This window comes from Falco punctatus, assembly GCF_963210335.1.
Source record: "Falco punctatus genome assembly, chromosome: 4".
Taxonomy (NCBI): Eukaryota; Metazoa; Chordata; class Aves; order Falconiformes; family Falconidae; genus Falco; species Falco punctatus.
The window spans coordinates 78,703,325-78,724,090 of NC_137583.1; the positions used below are offsets into that span (position 1 = coordinate 78,703,325).

The 20,766-nt window shown below is 40.9% G+C and overlaps 2 protein-coding genes across 5 annotated transcripts in view; one reads left to right on the plus strand and one right to left on the minus strand.

Annotated features, from left to right (window-relative positions):
- Window positions 1-125: 125 nt before the first annotated feature.
- Window positions 126-4,962, minus strand: RPA3 (replication protein A3). 3 transcript variants are annotated; one of them, XM_080386773.1, is made up of 4 exons: window positions 4,798-4,956; window positions 4,404-4,478; window positions 1,178-1,286; window positions 126-685 (listed from the first exon to the last, which is right to left on the minus strand). In XM_080386773.1, exons 1-4 carry the CDS (start codon window positions 4,894-4,896, stop codon window positions 603-605), a joined length of 366 nt encoding a protein of 121 aa, XP_080242899.1. In that variant the 5' UTR covers window positions 4,897-4,956; the 3' UTR covers window positions 126-602. The 3 variants fall into 3 exon arrangements, with proteins under 3 accessions (XP_080242899.1, XP_080242900.1, XP_080242901.1); XM_080386774.1 differs by lacking the exon at window positions 126-685 and adding an exon at window positions 696-981 and having other exon boundaries at window positions 4,798-4,962; XM_080386775.1 differs by lacking the exon at window positions 126-685 and adding an exon at window positions 960-1,078 and having other exon boundaries at window positions 4,798-4,961.
- The window catches only part of UMAD1 (UBAP1-MVB12-associated (UMA) domain containing 1), an 82,129-nt gene continuing 66,323 nt past the window's right edge, over window positions 4,961-20,766 (plus strand). Inside the window, exons 1-2 of one of the 2 annotated variants that reach the window (XM_080386772.1) lie at window positions 4,961-5,052; window positions 12,896-13,010. In XM_080386772.1, the coding sequence (XP_080242898.1) occupies window positions 12,929-13,010 (82 nt within the window). In that variant the 5' untranslated portion in view covers window positions 4,961-5,052; window positions 12,896-12,928. Of the gene's footprint in view, window positions 5,110-12,895; window positions 13,011-20,766 lie in introns of both variants that reach the window. The other variant, XM_080386771.1, reaches the window with a different exon arrangement.

Sequence of the window (20,766 nt, forward strand, 5' to 3'; positions counted from 1 at the left end):
AACATTTAACATCAGTGCAAAAGGCAATTACCTTGTACTCCACTTTGTTAAAATCATCTGTGTCGGGTCAAATAGAAAGGAGTCACCATCTGTCCCTGAAAATAGCACTCTTAATACACAAATAGTTAAATGTAGTCAGATCTTTTTTATTGGGGAAGAGACCATTGTCAAGATGCAAAATACAATACACACACCCCCCTTCAGTAAGTTTGTATCAAAGGAAATACAATAAAAACATCTTTGCATTAAAACCCCACCAAGTATCTTCAGTGTGAGTTTCCTATAAAGTGTCCTAGAACCTCTAGCAACAACAAAAAGATGCCTACAAAACTTCAGTTTCTATCAAATCCAATCCTGCAAGAGAACACTCCTCATGGATGCAAAATGGTTAAACATATACAGACAGCAAGAGCCACAGAAGTGTTCTCCTTCTTGCTAAGTACATTTTCAAAGAAAACATTCTTCACTGACAATACATGGCACATGTAACAGCATCTTTTCAGTAATTTGTTGTAAATAAATGCAACTGTTATCATGCTGCCAGGCAAGAAAGCTACAGTACCGTTGCACTCTCTGAGGCCCTAAATATATGTTAAGAAAAATCAAGCGTTCTTCCCAGTACCAAATGGGAAGTATTCAGGGAATTCATGGATAATTTTTAGTGCTTCATTGTAGAGTTCCATATCTGAAAAGAGGGCAAAGATAATGGTTAATGATGCATACACTAAACTCCCCACAAGCAAATGACACCACTGAAGCACTGCTTATTTTAAAGCTGTATACAGCTGAGTGCTTCCAGTCTCCCTCATCTTCCCCATCTTTTCATAAGGCAGCAACAACCTCTTTGCTTGCTTTCTGGAGGATTACTTTGAGCTGTACAATCACACAAGGTCCAGTGAGGGCAAGAACCCTGCAGCCAGGAGAGGAAGTACAATCAGACCGTGGCAATTATCTAGACTGGCTCCAGCTTCAAGTCACTTCCTACAGTTTGAAAGTAAAACAGTGTATTTTGTACAGAATTTTCCCCCTGACGCTCTCCTCTACTTTCTACTCCACATTCAGCAGCCTGAAGAAAGACCTTGTCCACAAGAAAATATAATTAAGCTCCCCCTTCTTACTTCCTGAAGAAGAGTTCAGAACTCAAAATTAATTTGTTGTAAGATACATTCTTACTTACCAAACGGACTTTTGTCTTCTCTGAACTGGACATAGGATGCACACATGATGGTTGCCTGATTTGTTACTCTTCCCACTACTTCAATAACTCCCGAGATCTCTTCGTCTAGCTGGAAAACATACCAAATATGCAATTGTTATCACTAAATTAGCTGCTGTCTTTACTGCACAGCACCTAAGCTAGGAACTCTCCACAAGTATTTTAACTGTGTCATTTAATCTAGGACACAGAACAGAGGATTTTAATGCACTGCATTCAAACTTGAGTAAATTGCAGAACCCCCTAAGAGCAAAGGGGGGTATCACACATGCCGTAAAGCAGTTCCAGTATTCCAGATTCAGGAGGTATAACTGGAAATTATTTCTTAAGTAATCTGTCAGTAAGCGTTATTGTCAATGTCTTTGTATTCTGAACAAGCCTCTGACTGAGTAAGGAAAAGAGCTAAAAATTTTATCTTACTCCAAAACCATACAGCTTGAACATATTCTCTTTCTTTTTTGAGGATACTAATTTTAAAGAGTGTGGTACTATTTCAGTAATGTTTTTCCAGTATCTAAATCTTAGTTTCAACTTTCTAGTAAGTCTCCTGGAACACAGCAACAGAATCCCTCCCCTCCCCTCTGAATAATTTTGGGTTCTCTGTTGAATGGAAGAACTACACACGCACACAAACAAAAGAACCTATTAAAGGGAAAAGAAAAAAAAAAAAAAAAAAAAAAAAAAAAAAAAAGAGTAGAAAGCATTTTAATTAGCAAATCTAGGTTCCTCCACTGACATTAGGCAAACCAAAGAAATCACATGAACCTGGCATGTTTTTTCTGCACACACTAGTTTCTCCTACAGCAGTGGAACACAGACTGTGAAGTGCCCAACATTGCAGCTATGCGTTTATGAAATTCAACCATATGTTCTGTTATGGAAAGTTGTGGAATCATTGGTCAGATGCTGACATCTTAAGTTTTAACAACCCAAGGCAGGAAATCTTTTCATGAACTCAAGAAAGCATTAAGAGACAGGCAGAACTTGTAATAAAGACATTTTCTTGCAGTCTGAAGATTAAGTCAGCAAGCTTCACATTTGTAAGGCAAAACGCTGCCAGATCAAACTGCATTTTTCATCACCAGGGAGAGGCTCCTGTCTGGGAAGTCAGAAAGTACCATGCGCAATTACTTCATGTGGAAATGGCAAGATTTCTCAGCGTTTAAGAACTTATTCAGCCAAAATGCTAAAAAGACTACTGTGGTAGTTTGACCCTGGCTAAATGCCAGGTGCCCACCAAAGCTGCTCTATCACTTCCCTCCTCAACCAGATAGGGGAGAGAAAATACAACAAATGGCTCATGGGTCAAGATAAGGACAGCGAGATCACTCAGCAATGACTGTCACGGGCAAAACAGACTTGACTCAGGGAAATTAATTTATCACCGTTAAAATGAGAGAAAACACCTTCCCCTCACCCCTCCCTTCTTCCCAGACTTCACTTAAGGCCTCAATTTCTCTGCCTCCTCCCCCTGAACAGCACAAGGGAATGGGGGTTATGATCAGTTCATCACATGTTCCTGCCACTCCTTCCTCCTCACACTCTTGCCCTGCTCCACCACAGGGCTCCTCTCACAGGAGACAGCTTTCCACAAACTTCTCCAACATGAGTCCTTCCATGGGCTGTAGCTCTTCACAAACTGCTCCAGCATGGGTCCCTTGTGGGGTCACAAATTCTGCCAGCAAACCTGCTCCAGTGTGGGCTACCCATGAGCCACAGCCTCCTTTGGGCATCCACCTGCTCCGGTGTGGGGTCCTCCCTGGGCTGCAGGTGGAGATTTGCTCCACCATGGACCTCCCTGGGCTGCAGGGGCACAGCCTGCCTCACTGTGGGCTTCACCAGGGGCTGCAGGGGAATCTCTGCAGCACCTCCTTCCCCACCTTCTTCTCTGGCCTTCACATCTGCAGAGCTGCTGCTCTCACATAGTCTCACTCCTCTCTTCCGCTGGTGCAAATTTCCCCCTCCCCTTCTTAAATGTATTATCCCAGGGGTGTAACCACTGTTGCTGATTAGCTCAGCCTTGACCAGTGGTGGGTCTGTCTTGGAGCTGGCTGGCATCGGGTCCACTGGACATGGGGGAAGCTTCTGGCATCTTCTCACAGAAGCCACCACTGTATCCTCCCCACTATCACAACCTTGCCATGCTAACCCACTACAACTATACATACGTTCAGTTAAGCTAGCACGTTCACCATCACAACAAGAATAATCCTTTACAACATTTGCTAGAGGGGAAAAAAATAGTTCAAGACAAAAGAGAATGCCAGTGTTAATTCTTTTAGTGGTACATGATGACAAAAGAAGTAATATTTTTGTGTAGTAGTTATAAGTACCTCTTATACACATTGCATTCATTGCTTGATTTTTTATTTTTTTAAGGAAGAATGCTTCAAGCTAACTGTGAAGTTTACTGGAATGCTACAAGTGTTCTAAGAGGACACAGAAATGTCAACTCAAAAAACTTGACAATTCTATATTCTTGTGGGTTTTGGATTATCTTCACAGAATATTGTTAGGCATATAAAGGCAGTAATAAAAAGGGAGGAAAAGATGAAATTAAAATAAAGCTAATATATGTAGTGTAATATATTACACTGTAAACAACAAATAGAGTAAGACAAAGTAGCCAGACAGGGATGTATCTGGCAAGAAACGAGTTCCCTCTCTTCCCACCGGGTAAAAACTGATGTAGACCAAGGCAGTTCATGAATATGAAGACTGCAAGTTAGCTGGAAGATGGAAGATGCAGAGACAATAAAATGGGTGTAAAAGGGAGAAGTCAGAGTTGTTTTTTTATTTCCGGACTAAAAATTCCGTACATGTAAGGCAGGGGTCCTCAAACTACGGCCCGTGGGCTGGATATGGCCCCCCAGGGTCCTCAATCCGGCCCCCGGTATTTACAGACCCCCCTGCCGGGGGTTGGGGGGGAAACCAAGCAGCCGCAGATGACTGCCTGCCACTGCATCCGCACGCCGGCCCCCTGGTTAAAAAGTGTGCGGACCCCTGGTGTAAGGGATGCACAGGTTTCAGATGGGACAAACCCTCAGGAAAGGACACAGATGTGCTTTTTTCCGGACTAAAAACGCAATACGTGCAAGGCACTCACAGGTTTCCGACGGCACAAAGCCTCTGGTATTCACAAGAGACGAGACAACATCAAGTATTTCCAAAGTATTCCTTAACTTACAGGCTCGCTCAACTCCACAGTTGCATGTTTTCCTTTTCCATCCGAAAGCACGAAAAGCTTCCCAGTAGGATGAATCTACAAAAGACGTTAAGCCCGTGAGCTCAGAAGGCAAGCGTTACAGGTTTAGCCGCCTCAACCACAACTGCGCAACGGGCCTTTCTTCCAAAGATCCGCTACAGCCGCTTCCCAAGCCGCCCCCGGGCCTAACTGGAACCGCCGGCTTCCCTCCGCCCAAGCCGCCACAGGCCGCACCTGGCAAGGCCCCAGCCCCACAGGGCTCCCACACTGGGCTCCAGCCCAAAGCTTCACCCCGGGGCAAGGCCCCGCTACCCGCCCTGAGACCCCGCGGCACCGCCCAAAAGGCAGCGACCGACCGCCGAAGCAGCTCACGGACCTTCTCGACACGGCCCACGAAGCAGACGGGCTTCCCGATGTGCTGCGCCAGGTGGCTGGTGGCGATGCGCGGCCGCGGCACCTCATGGATGTCCTCCATGGCGGCACGGTTTCCCGCCCTTTACGGAAGGGGAGGAGGGGAGGAGGGGGGGGGGGGGGGGGGCGGGAGCACCGTTACCTCAGGCAACGGGGAGTGCGGAGGGCGCCGGGGCGGGACTTCCCCGTCGCCTGACGCGACCCGGAAGCGGAGGCGGAGGTCGGTGAGCGGTGACGGTGGTGGCGGTGGGCGGCCGGGCCGGTGGGTGACGCCGGGGTGGGTGTCGCTGCTGCCGCGGCGGGGAGGCCGGCGGGGGGGCCGAGCCCCGGGGAAGCCGGTCCCGGCTTCCCCGGGGCTCGGCCCCCCCGCCGGCCTCCCCGCCGCGGCCCTCTCCTTCCAGCCCTACGCTATCATTTAATCCTTTTCTCCTAAATCATCCCGCACTGTTCTCCCCTAACGCCTGTCTTCCCTCTTCCTTTACATACTGCCTCCCCTCAGGTAACCGCTGCCCCAGCCAGGCATCCCCCGTCACCTGTCTGTTAACCCGTTTTTACTGCCCGTAGTTGATACTCGAAACGTTGCTGCCGTACCCACGTATTTCCATAGGCACAGTTATAAACCGGGGGAGGAGCGGCTGGAGATCAGCCCTGCGGAGAGGAATCTGGGGGTGCCGGTTGACAGCGGGGTCAATGTCAGCCGAGGGGGCAGCCTGCATCCTGGGGGGCGTCAAGCACAGTGCAACCAGCCGGTCAAAAGAGGTGACTTGTCCTGCTGTGCTCGGTGTTGGTGCGGCCTCACCTGAGTGCTGCGGGCAGTTCTGGGGCCCACCACTGAAGAAGGATGTTAAGGTACTCGAATGTGTCCAGAGGAGGGCAACAAAGCTGGTGAAATGGCTGGGAGGATCAGCTAAGGGCTTTGGGTTTGCCTGGTTTGGAGGAGGCTGAGGGGTGACATCACCCTCTACACCTTCCTGAGGAGGGGAAGGGGAGAGGGGGTGCTGATCCCTTCTCCCTGGTACCCACTGACAGGACATGTGGGAATGGTTCTGAGCTGCACCAGGGGAGGTTCATACTTGACTGGCTGGATGTTAGGAAGCATTTCTTTACTGAGAAGGTGATCAAACACTGGAACAGGCTTCCTAAGACATGGTTGGTGCCCCACGGCTCTCTGTATTTAAGAGGCATTTGGACAAAGCCCTTAATAACATGCTTTAGCTTTTGGTCAGCCCTGAAGTGGTCAGGCAGTTGGACTAGATGATTGTTGTAGGTCCCTTCCTACCAAACTGTTCTGTTCTATTAATTTTCATTTCACCAATGAAGAGCTTATGGTCGACTGCCAGGGTTAAAACGACTGATTGACATCAGACAGAGCTATCACCTGGACATAGCACTCTCACCACATGTTTTGCCTTTTTCCATGTGTTTTCCCCAAGTGTCCCTTCCATGGAGAGGTTCCTCCCAATTGCCCATGTGTCAAAGGCAGCTAATGGTGTCCTGGGCTGCATTCAACATAGCGTTGCCAGCAGATTGAGGGAAGTGATCCTTCCCCACTACTCAGCGCTGGTGAGGCCACGTCTGGAGTGCTGGGTCTAAGTTGTGGGTACGAAAGGGATGTGGACATACTGGAGAGAGTCCAGTGAAGAGCCTCAACCACGATGAAGAAACTGGAACATCTTACATGAGGAAAAGCTGAGAGAGCTGGGACTGTTTGGCCTAGAGAAGAGAAGGCTCAGACAGCTGTTACTAATTCATATAAATACCTGAAAGGAAGGTGCAAAAAGGATGGGGCTAGGCTCCTCAGTGGAGCTCAGTGACAGGACCAGAGGCAGTGGGCACAAACTAAAACACAGGAGGTTCCCTTTGAACATCAGGGAATGCTTTTTTTCACTGTGAGAGTGACTAAGCACTGGCACAGGTTTCCCAGAGAGGCTGTGAAGACTCCATCCTTGGAGACAGTCAAAAGCTGCCTGGATGTGGTCCTGGGCAACCAGCTCTACGTGGCCCTGCTTAAGCAGGGGGTTGGACAAGATGACCTCCAGAGGTCGTTTCCAACCTCAGCCGTTCTGTGGTTCTATTTTCTTTTTGTTTCCAGGACTGACGTATCAGGAAATATTTGAGAAAATCTAACTCTGCTGCAGCTTAAAAGGGTGATCCCAACACCACCTATGTGCTGGCTTCTTTTCTAAACAGCAGTGGGTTAGTTCAGCTTGCTAAGCAGCAAAAAGTGTTTTTTGATAGTTGGCTGGGTTACTGTTGTGACGGCTTGGCATCCTGAACCAGCGTGCCAAGGAAGCAAGCTACCAACATGAGGCCAGGCAGGGGAGTGCGATGGGGCTATATCTTCGATAGGATGTAGCTGGTTGTCATCTCCTCAGTGTCACTATGCCATTCACCGTTTCAGTAGTTTATTTGCAGGATAATATCATTATCATCTTAGCGTATCTTCAGAGATTCTAAAGGAAAGATCTCAAATGTAACAGTTGGAGCAAGGTGCAGGGGGCTGCAGCAAAGTGGCTCTTCTAGCGATATTTGCCACATTTGAAGGGTCAGCTTCTAGAAAAACAAGTTGTAGAAGTTCTTACAAATATGTGTCTGTATTGTGCTTAGCAGCTTTTGAAGGATTAGAGTTACGAAAGAACTGTTTGCAGGGAAAGAATTAGGTTTCAACCTATTGGATATTGTATCTAAAAAACACCTAGCTTTCTGTTTAGCATGTTTTATCTTCTTCAGGGTTTTGACTATTACTTCACTCCTATACTTCCTACTTTCACCTGTACTTTCATTGCCCAACTTGATTGTGGTTGATTTTTTTCATGATTCAGCATCTTTGAGTGGTTTTGTGCTATGGTAATTTGGGTTGCATAGTTCTTGGTATTTCTGCTTCCCTTAAATTTTTTGGAAATTTAAAAATTCAATATTCACATTTTATGTAAATAAAGAAGTCTTTGTTAGTGTTTTGTTATATATCCCTTTTTTTGTATTTCTGTTTCTCTTGATACTTACTTTCTTCTGTTTTCAAGAAGCACAGACTTGGGAATATGACTAATATTAACGCCAGATAAAAGAAATTACATGTTTTTTTTTCTTCTTCACATAGTAACTTACATTAGGCCAAAAGCTTTTGAATTGTTCTTTTTGTGTCACCGAGAAATCTTTTTGACATGCATGTTCTTGACTCTTAAATTGGTTGGTTTTGTGTCATAAGCAGGGCTGTATAAGGCTGTAAACGTCTTGCTCTTTTTCTGATTACTACTTGATTGGTGAATCACAGCGGATGCTAATACGGATAAGAAAATTCCTCTGATGCTCTGTTTTCTCCTTCCATAGATGATATATCTTAAACTGCTAGATATGAAATTGTTCTCATTCTTTCTTTAATGTTAGTTTTGTATCTCCTTCTGACCTCATTTGATCATTTATGTGATTACTGGCAGTGCCACTGCAATTCTACTTTGCTGTGTTCCTGGGCATCCTCTCTTTATCTTAGTCTGCATCTTTGGTGTTTTTAATATTAAGTTACATTTCTTCTCCTGTCACTTGTGAACATGCAGATAAAAGCTGAAAAGTAATGCTAAATATGCTAGGATCTTCATTGAATAGAAAAATTTTATTGGATTTAATGTATTGGTTTGGCTCAAAGGTCACCCATACTTCTTGTCAAAGGAGACTGACAAAATGCAGGAGGAATAAATTAACCCCTTTCTGCAGCTCTGTAACTCATCTTTGTCCAGTCCCATGTATGTTCTTAGAGCCTCACAGAAAGATAAAATATTGTTTGCAGCCTCATAGAATTGTTGTAGTTCACAGTTTATTACTTGCTGATGACTGAAGCGGTGCCAAAAGCATTATTCTTAACTATCAGCGATTGAGATTGGAGAAAGAAAAAATTGTGTTCACTTTTTGGCGAGGGGGGAAACATGAGGAGAAGGGAATTGCATATTCCTACCAAGGGAGATTTTTATCTTTAGGCAGTGAATTCAATTTCAGGTCTCCTATAGAAATAAAATTAATCCCATCTGGAAGGGAAAAGTGCTGTGCTATATAGGAGAAATTACTGCAGGAACATGGTGCTATCTCTGAATGGCGGGTATTTTTCATGTGATTTTATGCTGACAGCTTTAAAAAAAAACAACCACCACAACTAAGTGCTTTTTTCTCTAGTGTCTGTGACCATGCATCCAGGTCCACAAACTTCAAATTTAATTTTTACTCTGAAATTAAACTTGTGCTGAAACTGGTTTTTCTCAGCTTTCCTTAACTGAAACCTCATCTTATCTACAAGTAGTAAAACTCCAGCCTGATTCTGCAAGTACTTAAACTGTGTTCTTATCTTCATGAGCACAAGTGTTTCCATTCAGCCTTGTGTTTCTTTGTTGGACAGGGGCTTTGTTCTGTTTTTAACATGTATTTCAAGAAATTTAGTGGCTGCATTTCCCCTTGCTGGAGAGATTTATGTTTACTTTTGAAGTCCCACAGTTGATAAAATTCTTAAGAGAGCAAATATCACTAATGTCCCAGCGTTGCCTGTCTACAGCTTTTGCTTTACCTATGCCATAATGTATACAGCTGTACTGTATATTTCCGTGCCCTGCTTCTATTTTGTTAATCACTCTGTTACTTAGTTTAAACTTAATACTGTGTTCAACAATGGTACTGAAATACCGTAAGTACTAGTTGGTGAGCTTCTTCCTCTGCATCGGTTATGCAGGCCTGAAATCTACAAGCACAGGTTTTGTTTTTAAGTGGTGAGAAGGAAACAGCCTCACTAAGCACATTAGTCTTTTTATTGTGGGGACACTTTACCTCAGCATTCACTCCCCAGCATTCACAATCACAAAATATAATATATGCTGTTTTCTTAAGTAGTTGTAAAAGCCTAAGAGCTTGAGACCTGAGCTTAGGGGATACTTTTGTTAGCTTTGTTTTTCTGCTTCAAGCAAAAGGATGTGTGGGGTTCCTTTTTGTTTTGTTTTCTGTTTGAGAAATACTGCTGACAGTAGAATTAAGTTAAAGCTATTTCAGAAACTGAAAACTACAAACTAAAGATCAACCCTCATATATGTAGATAAGATGAATTTTGTGGGTTTTAGAAAAAAAATGGGATACTCAGGTTGCCTTCTGTCAATGAAAGGAAAAAAAATCTAGCATGTGACAGTGCTTGTAACATTAATTTGGCTAAATCAAGTTGTACTGATTGTTAATTTACTCTGAATTGAAATGCCTGTTGTCCTTTAGGTAGAGATGTTTAGGTATGTTAAATATGCAGGATTTAAAAGGTGACAAATGTGTGGTTTCCTATACAACTCTTGTATGCCATGTATATACTGACTAAGATGCTTTTCTTTGTGCAAGAAAGAAGGGAAGGGGAACACTATGTGATAGAGCTGAAAACTGCACAATAATGCAGATCTCAAAGAGAAAAAAATGTGATTGGAACAACTTGCAGCTCTGGCACCTGAAGTGGCTGACTGGAATCTGAGCCTTACCAAAGCTATCTGTAAGATTTTATACATCAAGTTGATTTTGCTTCTTCGTGCACACTTAGGATGAAGGTAAAACGGCATTTTAAACTGTTCCACAACTGCCTTTCTCCTTCATACGTCATTGGAGCAGAAACCTGACTCTTGAGCATTACAGCACAGGTTTTTACCACTTGAGCTATGGGACTGACAACCCTAATTGGTAGCAGGAGAAGAGTTATTCCCTGAGGGCTGAAAAAGGAATATGCTGCTGGCGCCATGTGTTGAGCCTGGGTGTGGGGGAAGGTAAGGAATAAATGAGATAATTAGGAGTTTCTACTGTGTAATCTCCATGGAACTGGAAATGTCAGTATTTCATGTGGTAAGGTAGGAAAACAAGCAAAAAATAATGAAGTGCAGATAAATAACTTTTTTTTCTTTTTAATTACTGCATACCTGGGATTGGACGGTTTGTTCTGTTCTTGTGTACATCAGTGTAGTTTATTTGCTTGCTAGAAATTGTACTGCGTCAGTATAAGCAAGCAGCAGCGGGCCAGCCTGTGGGATAGTCAATCTTTAAATCTCAGGTGTGAGACCAGTTTGAATTGTTGCTGCTTTTGCCGTGTTCTATTTATATACTGTTCCTTAAAGCCAGTGCTTACGCTTCATATAAGGCTCTGTTATCTACAGCGTGGAAGTGTTGCTGTCACTTGTAACAGCAGCATGAGGCAGTTTGTATCTGGTGAATCAGTGCTGATTGTGCAGTTAATTGCTGCAGGTCACTAGCTAGGACAAAAAGTTTTGCTTGTGGTACCATGAATATTTGGGTGCAAAGTGAGGCATTCTGGCAAATAATTAAGCCAGGATTTTTATCTTTTTCTTTTATTTTAAATCCAAACGCTACATGGTATCACTCCTCTCTTTCCCATCTTCTAAAAAGTGTTCTTTGTTACATTGAGCATGAAGTGAAGTTGCTGAAACTTGACACTGTATATCTCTATTCTTTAGACAGGACTTCTTTCTCCTGTTGGAGGTATATATTAGATATTGCTATCCATTTGTCAGTCCCTTTCCTTTAAACGTTGGTGTCTGCAAAGTAGATCAGGATTCTGCTTCTCAAACTCTGCTTCAAACTTGGAATGACATTATTCCACTTTTCCCAGTTTTGTATTGATGTTTTAATAGGGGACGTCTTCACATAGCTTTCTTTAAACCTTATTTTCTGTGTTTGTCACACAGCATGTTTCAGCCAGACCACAGGCTGCTCCATAGGCTGGCATTGTCCAGTGGTCTGAGTTCAGCCCTCGGTGGCTGGAGGCAAGCACACCTTCAAGGGGTGACTGCTGCTGCGGTGCCTTTTTCCTTTTCTCACTGTCCCAGCACTACAGACAGAGCTGCGGTTGCAGGATTGGTCTGGGGAGATTCAGTTGCTGCATTCAGTCGTGCCAGTTAGGTAGTAAATAGTAAGTAGGTGGTGGTACACCAGTAGTCCTCTCAATAAGCTGAACCTGTGAACATGTGCTTTGTATAGTTCTGTTGGTCGTTCTTCACAAGAGTGATGCTTCCTTATAGAGCTTTTTTTACAACTTTTTTTGGAAGAAGAGAAACTATCTTCAGTCTGCATCTTAAAAGTTCAGAATAATGAGACAATTTGCTTATAAGAATGTTTCACGCTGTAGCTGTTTCGTGGTGGTTCACAGGACTTAATTTTGTGAAAGCTGGCCCAACTACCTATTTTCTGGCAAATGCTTATGGGGTTTTTAATATGAATTTGTCCTTTTAAAGCTATTCAGAATTGCTTCTATGTAATCTTCCAGTCCTAAGAGAGAAGAGATACTGAACATAGTCTTTTGCAGTTAACGTTTTTATCCCACTGGTTTCCTTGTTTTGTTCTAGCTGTTGTGAACTCAAGAGTTCTTAGCTGCTTTGAAAGATCCTTTTAACGAATTATCGTTACAAAAAATTTGCTATATAAAATTTTGTTCCAGTTTCTTTTAAGGGAATCAGGGGTAACTTAATCAGATCCACTCAAGTGTTAAGCTGACTCTAAGATTGTACACTGGAAAAATGAAAGTAGATACTATGCTAATGTTGTAGGAGTAGCTGGGTTGGTCTTTTTAATTGATGCACAGACACTTAAGCCTGAAAATCTCTAGTGCAATCTGCTTTATTCAAGTATTCCTGCATTATAAAGCTTCATTTTATATAGGATCATATTTGGGGCTTCAAAGTTTAGATCCTTTAGAACCAAATATGACAAGAAAGTTTGTGTAACAACAATTCAAAGTAGCAGAAAAATATGGAAACATGCTGGGTAAATGCTGAAGGGAGTTTCGTTCTTCTGCATTCCTTTTTATTTTTTTAATGGTTCCACTCCATTCATAACTTTATAGAAAAGCCTTTTATATGTCACTCTCTTTTTGCCTGTTGAAGTCAATTGCTGCATCAACAAGGTAATCTGTCTGACATACAAATGCCTGATATTTCAAATGTGGTAATAAAGATTAAGCTGTGATATCATGTATGTGGCCTTTGGCATGGTGTGAACTTCTCATGGTAAATTCTGTTATCTCATATTTATTTAACGTTCTGTCTTCATTTTAGATAACAACTTAGAAGAAAAAAACCAAAGAGGCTATGTTCAGCTTCTTCCGAAAAAGTCAAGATTCAAAGAAGGTTACAGTGCCAGAAAGAGAAGCAGATGGATTTGTTATTGTGGGTAAGTGGTGCTTCTGTATAAGGTGATTCTTATCATCTTTGCAATGTAAAAATTTAGTTAAGATGCTTAGACCAAATGAAATGTTAAAAGAAGCCATGATAAAAATTGTTCAGGATTCTTACTTTTCTTGAAGGAGTTCCTATTCCTAGCCTCATAATTTGGACTAAATAGCTGAAATTTTATTTACGTAAGTATTAAGTCTTATTCAAGAGCATTGAAAATGTAGTTTCTTGTTTTACTGTCATATTCTGAGCAAGGAGAAGTTACATCTTTACAAAAAAAAGAAAGCTCAGTGTTGAGGCTTTTAGCTTTATGATTAGCATTGTGGGAAGAGAGCATCTTACTGCAGTTGTCAGAGGACTGTTTTTTTTTCTCAGATTCCTTCCTTTTGGTGTTACCCCCAAATGTGGGGTGTTTTTTTTTTGTGTTAGAAGCCAAGAAGCATCTGTGTATTTCTAGTCACACGACAAATGTAGATGTTCTGTCTCAGAATCTGACTCTTAGTTTGATGAAAATTAAGCAATTTAGGGTTTTCAAAGTATTTTGAAAGATATTTCAAAGATTCAAAAACTAGTCTGAGGTGTACTCACCTGTGAACTGGCTGAGTTTGCAGCATTGATCAAGATCTTTGACAGTCTTGTAGGATGGCTCACACATGCAGAAGATGAAGAATTTATTGTTGTCATGCTGTAACTGATCCTTTTCTTTTTCCTCTTTTGAAAATTTGTGTTTTCCTCCTTGTAAATCTGTCATCATCAATATTCAGCTTCTGCTGCTCTGATTTATTGACTTGTTCTTATCAGGAATCTTACAGTGTTTCTCTCTTTAAGTGTTACTTCTTCCGCGCATTTTCAAGTCACAAAAGTCTTGCCTCTAGATTATAAAAACCTAACAGTATCAGAGACTCTTGGAATGCTTTCTGAGGAGAACTTACATTCTTTCTAATAGTTCTCTGTTTAAACAAACCTGATCTCACATCTGTGAGATTGTGTTGTCATGTTTAATGGTTGCCTTCCACTAAATTTTGTTCATCTGCACTGGGTTTCATGACTACATCAAATCACCTCAGCACTTGCATCATGAAAGGGTCGAAGCAGACACGTTGTCATCCCAAAAAAGTCTGGAGACCATTTAGAGTTTCAAATTCTGTAATAGGTGGAGAGTTCTGCACCCAAATATTGCTTAGGTCCCACAATTGCTGGTCCTGATTCTGCATTGAATTTGGCTTCATTCCTTTATCCTGAAATGTTATCAGTGACTATTTAAACTTTGTTCATATAAATTCATATATCATATAAATATTAGTTTGGTAAATATAAACTTAAGAACTATCAGTTTTGCTTGAATCTTATTTTATTTCTATTTATTGTTAGTTTTTTGCTCAGAAGTTACTATAGCAAACTGCAATGAAATGGACTGTAATTTCACCTTAACTAACTTTTAGTGGGCAAAAGAATTGCTGTCAACCTGCTCAGTGGCACATATCATTGTCTTGCTAGATGGATGTAGTTGCAGAATTATAGGTCAGCATTTAAGTAGATACTTATCTAGAAATTTATTTTTGTTTAGGAGTAGTGGCAATCCAGAAAAAAACAAAACCCAGACCACAAGACACTAGCTATTCTGCTAGTTACTTTTCTATTACTCAGATGGGAGGTTCTGAAGCTTTTTTAAACTTAGGTGTAAAATATTCTTGATAGCCCTAAATATCTTTAACAAAACTCAGTAGGATTATAGCACTATTAGTGTGAATATTGCTGTAGGCAACTTGAAGGGAGTGAGAATTTAATTTCTTGTGTTTTAAGTTGGTTCCTAAACCCAGTCTTTCATTCAAAGCATATAAGAACAAAAAGCATAGTTCTGTGATATGGTAAGAAGTTCTTTGCTTTTCTTTCTTGGAGAAAGAAGAAAAATACATCCTCAGGGGATGCTTGCTCCTGATTTCCACTGTTGTGGTCAGGAGAGCTTGTCTGTTTCAAATCCCTTGCAAGATTGTTCACACCATGCACCACTGCTGCCAGGAGTCTTACTGGAAGTCAAAATGAGACTTATCAAGAAAGAATTAAATGCCATGTCCATTAAATTATGGAATATATCTATTTAGTAATGTAGTGAGAGTACTGAGCATCACAATTAAATATAGGTAGTCAAGTGTGATTTTCCTAACAATATTTAATTATTTTAATTATTTCTGTATCATGTGATATTTGAGAAAGAGGGAAGAAGGTTCAACACTTTATTGTATTGAGAAAGATCCACCAGAGCTATCACCCTGTCAAATGTTGAGAATAATTTTTTTTTGGTTTCTTTTTTTGTCATAACTTCTCCAAGTCCTGTTATATATTGCTGTATTTTAAATCTGCTTTTGCTTGTAGAATATCAATGAGTTTGGATTTTCATTGTTTGAATACCTATTCTTTGCATAGTAAGATGACTTTCTATGCAAAAAGAGGGAAGCAACAAAACCAACTTTGCAGAACAATAGCAAAAAGAAATTATCTGTTTTAGCTTTTGGGGCAAACATTGGATCTGTGGGAGTCAAGAAAAAATATTTTGTTATTCACTCTCTAAAAAATAAATATAAAATGTAATTTTCTACCAGGGACTAAAGCATTTTTATGTCTTAACTACCAGTTCACTTATTTTCCAGATACTGGTCGTCACATCTGTTCCTGAAGCTGTAAAAGTGGTGCATGTTCTGTAACAAGCAGAACTATTATTCTGAAAGAGGAAAAGAGGCTTATGAAATAGACGTAACACATGTGATGTGTTTTGATGAGGGAATCAATTGCAGAAATATGAAAAATGTTTCAGGTGTTTCCTGATCATCACAAATTGTTTCAAAGGTTGACATTCTGAATGCCAGAATTAAGGCAAGCTTGGGGATCTTGAAGACTAATAGTTCTTAAGGAATTTCTCATGTTTTGTGGCTTCTGTAATATAAAATAAATTCCAGCCTAACATCCATTCCTACTGTTGCTAGCCCCAAAGAAGACAGGTTAGTGCTAGCATTTTGGTTTGGCACAAAGCTACAAATCACCCATCAGATCTCAAAGATGCATGTGACTGGTAGTACTAATCTCAGTCTAAGATCAGGAGTTGAAACACTGAGACACCAATGCTGCTTCCTATGTGTGTTTGGCAAGGTCAGAAACTCTGCAGACATCCACATGGTGCTGATGGTTCTGCTGGGCTGGGTGGTGAGTGTTTTTTGCTTGAAGACAACTGAAATACAGAATTACAGAATGGTTTGGGTTGGAAGGGACCTGTAAAGATCATCTAGTCTAACCTGCCTGCCATGGGCCAGGACTTCTTTCACTGTGTCATGTTCAAAACCCTGTCCAACCTGACTTTGAACACAACTTCTCTGGGCCAGTGTCTCATTACCCTCACCATTTTTTAAAAATTAAATAATAAATTCACTTGTCACAGAATGTCTGTATGTGTTCCTTAAAAAATACTGCTAAATGTTACTTTTGTTTACAGGTTTAGTTTAAGATGCTGATGTGCAGAGTCTTGGTTACTTTTCCAGAAAAATTTGAAGTAAGCCAGCGTGAGGGAGCAGCGAGTGCTGGTGGTTCCATCAGCCTGCAGCTGAGCAAGGGTGCCAGGAGGGCAGGGCCTTGGACAGAGACCTTATTGACAAGGGATGTGGTGAGGTCCATGCTGCTCAAGCAAGGACAACAGAGCAGGTCTGATGATGGTGACCAGGGTCAGCTGAGAGTCCAGCAATTGCCAGACAAGTTTACAGGGATAAGGCCAATCTGAGGCCAGGCTGGGAAGTCAGGTCGGAGGGTTGGGGTCATCAAGGTGCATGGGCAGGCACAAGCATCCATGCAGGGTGGCTTGGGCAAAGACCAAGAACCTGAGATGAGGCTTCTCCTGCAGCTCTTTGCCTCAGGCATGATGGATGTGCTCAGGCTGCACTGTGTCAGGCTGGCCATGGGTGCAGACAGACCCCCAGGGCTGGGGAAGGAGCTGCTGAGCCTGGTGGTCCACTTAGGGCTGAACAGCCAGGATGGTTGTGCTCTCTCACTAGTATTTGGAGGCAGCACAGTTTATTGAGGAGCTCTTGATCTGAGCCTTTGACCTTGCCTGAGTTCAAGTCTGCTTTGTTTACTTTTAACCAATCTGTTTCATGGATTTAAGAGTTTGCGTTTGTTTAGTTTTCTCTCAGGGATCTTCTTATGTCGTAAATTGGAATGGAGTAAATGGCTTGGAGAAGCAGCTGAGTTGCTAGTGCTGATAAACTTGATTTGTAAACGTATTTAACTTCTGTTTCTTCCTTGAACTTAGGACGTCTTCCTGTTTCATTTTTTTAGATGTATATGAACATGGATTTTCAATACTGACCAATGGCAATTATTTCAGAGCTCTGCTCTCAGCCTTAGGTGCAAATCTCTAACAGGTGGTAGGGAGTATTGTTATTGACTTATAGGGAGCACTTAACTGTCACCTGAAGGTTGTTTTCTGAGATTCAACAATTTTGCTGTAGAGTTTTTCAAAGCTTCAAGAGCAAAAATGGACAGGCATGGGATTCTCGTTAGTGTGGAGTGACTGTCACAGATGCAAGGAGGCTGTGGCCATGGTGAGATGCGTTGGCAGGAATTTTGTAATGAAGGCGCGCTGCGGCTCTGTAATCCTCCCTTTTCCCTACTGTGCTTTCATAGATCCTTGGAGGCCATCTAGAACAAGTAAGCAAATTTTGGTTTAACAGCTATTTATTATGCTTCTCGCTGTTGGAGCATAGTTTTTGGCTGTTACATTTCCTCTCAAGGGAACATATATTGTCATAGATAAAAGAACTTAGAGTGTTGGAAATCTCTGTCCAAGAAGGAGAAGGACTTGTGTTATTTGAATGAGTCTTGGATCTGTCAAATTAGCAAATGTGTACCTTCTCTTTCAATGCTAATGTCTGAAGAGAAGGAGCATTGCAGAACAAATACGGTCAGGCTTGCACCAACATCTAAATCCTCACAGAAAAAAGGAGGTGGGAATTACTAGTTTTCATCCTCTGCAATGAAATATATAAGTTATAAAGCAAATATTTATTTCTTATTAAGAAACTAGAAGAGGCCTGGTATTAGATGAAAGGTGGAAAGTTTAGGAATTTTTTTGCAAGAAGCAAGGTGTTGTAGAATTCATCACTATTACATGCTGTGACAAAGTCTGGAACAAAATGGAATGCAAAAAGAGTACACAATGAGTTTGATAAATTATGATGGGTGATAGCAGATATTCTTATCACAATTTTGGTGGTCAGGTATGACTTACTATTTTAAGCTGATCTCTGCAAGGCATTCAAACTTTGATTTTTATCTTAAATGAGGTACTTGAACCCCTGATGTATTCAGTATATATATTACTGAGTTAATTCAGTATTACAATTCGTATGGGATCATTCTCATCTGTAGGCAGGAGTATCCTCACTCAGCTGTGAGACTAAAAAGTATGATTTACAGCCAAATGAATTTTCCCTTTGTTAACTGCAGTTATATTGCAAAAGAACATCCTTAATAAATCAGGAAGTCTTCTGTACTGAAGATGTAAAAAAGTAAACTGATCAATACAGCTCAGTCTTTAGTGCTGGAAATCTTGACGGTTTACCCAAAGACCAATTTTACATATACTTGTTGCCTCCAGCTCCCCATTTCTGTTTTGTCATGAATTTATTCTACATGCAGATATTTTTTTGGGTACTTTTTATTATAGAAGGAAGGATTGGATAAATTGCATATATGAATTGAGACACGCCCACTGTCGCCCATCATCTAAAAAGGTCTTACAGTAAGATCCTTATTGTTTCCATGTTGAAGTTAGTGATACAGATCTCTACATGTATTTTTAAGAACTCTTTAAATGTTTGCTTCTGAGAGAAATGTGCAATTTTAAAGTCTTGAGGAGTGAGTCTGTTATGAAAGGGAAATTTAATATACTGATCCTCCCAAATCAAAGGACTACTCCTGTACTAATTTGTTACTGCAATTCAAATATTTTTTTTTTGTTTCTTCTCTTTGTGTACACACCTGAAAGATTAAATGCATCAAGAGATTTGTAAAATCTTAGTGTAACTGCTGCTGTTTGTTTTCTAGGAGTCAGTAGTAATGTGTAGTAGACTCCTGTGAATCTCTGCATTGTTTTTTCATTAATATTTAAAGAGCTTTTAGCGGTGCTATTAAGGAAGGCTAGGTTGCTGCAGTGTTTTAAAATACACAGTTACATTAAAGAAATGCACAAGGCTTTGTGCCGGTTGGAAAAAAGCATTGTCTCGATGTCCTTTCACTTCCTGCATCAATGGGCTTAGATTACGTATTTTTATATAACAGTAAGTGCTTGTGTAGTTACTTCCAACCTTGCAGTTTTCAAATAACCAAGCTACTATTTCATTATGTTGTTTAAGTTTAAAAATATTGAATACCTTTATAATATGAGGTTGGGGGAAATGTTTTAATATTTTTATCTAAAGAATACTTTATATGTGTCAGCCAGTGCCACTGTAAGGGAACGCTTTTGATGCACACCAAGAAGTTACTCTGTTAACTGACCTGTTTCTCGAAGTGCTGCTTTATGGGCTTTATACTTAAAAATCGTTAGTAGCTCATTTGGGCATTGAATTTTGCAGTCAGAGTTGACTGAAAAGGGTGGAGGAGGAATTCAGAAGAAGTAGTCCTCTACCGTTACTGATCCGTAGTTGCATAAGGAGGTAATGGCTACCCTTCATTCAGTAATGAAGTCAAACTAATCCTCTTGGGTACTAATTTTGCACAAAAACAAACTGCGTTTTTCAATAGTACCGCTAGATGGGGATTTCTCTTGTATTCAGGAGTTGTAGGGCTTTTCTCTCTCCCTTTCATGCTCAAACACACAAAGTGGAGTAGTAGTAATTATCAGTACACCATTTTATTAGACTGTAGGTTTTCAACAGATTTATAAAAAGCTTTTTAAAGCCTAATATCAAATCTGTAATGGCATTCCAACCTAATAAAAATAATGAAGCTTGAAATGTTGACAGCATGTATCTAGATGTTGGCTTGTAATTCCTTCCAAACAGATCTGTTGAGGCCCATGTGGGACCTAAATAACACAAAGAAGTAAATTTGCATATTTTACAGCAGGGGGAAAAAACAGAATGCAAAAACATGAATAATTAGGAGCACAAGCTTCATGCTATATTAATACTGTTGAAAAGCATGTGTTGATTGTATTCTGAAAGCCAGTAGTGATTTGGTTGAGTGAACTCAGCATCTCTTATGCAGATTAAAGGAGCTGGGTTACAGAACAACTGAAATTCATTGTTTTGCTGTATAAGGAGGTATATTTCTTAAAGGAAATTTTCTTTTTCTTGGATTGTGTACAGCACGGAATCTTTCTGTTTAAGGCCTCATCAAACCATGTTTTTGTTGACAAAAGAGCTGTGCAATTCTTCATTTACTTGTACACCTCTAGATTTTAAAAATAGTTCTCTCAGCCACAAATCAGTTGTTGGTATTTTTAGCACTTTAGTATACATGACCTACTTACTTTTCATTCCATAACATTTCTCTCTCCCCTTTTTTTTGGTTTTGTTTTTTGTTTTCTAAGGCTTGAACCCCTGAAACACATTCATGATGCTTCCATGCTATGAATTTGCTTATTTTAAAATTTGCAGAAGTGCCCTTCTTAGCATACAGGCCGTTTTAGAATTGAATAATATGAATCATTGCCTTCTGTTGAAGGCAACTTAAGATTTATAACAGAGTTATAATGAAAAAAAGTT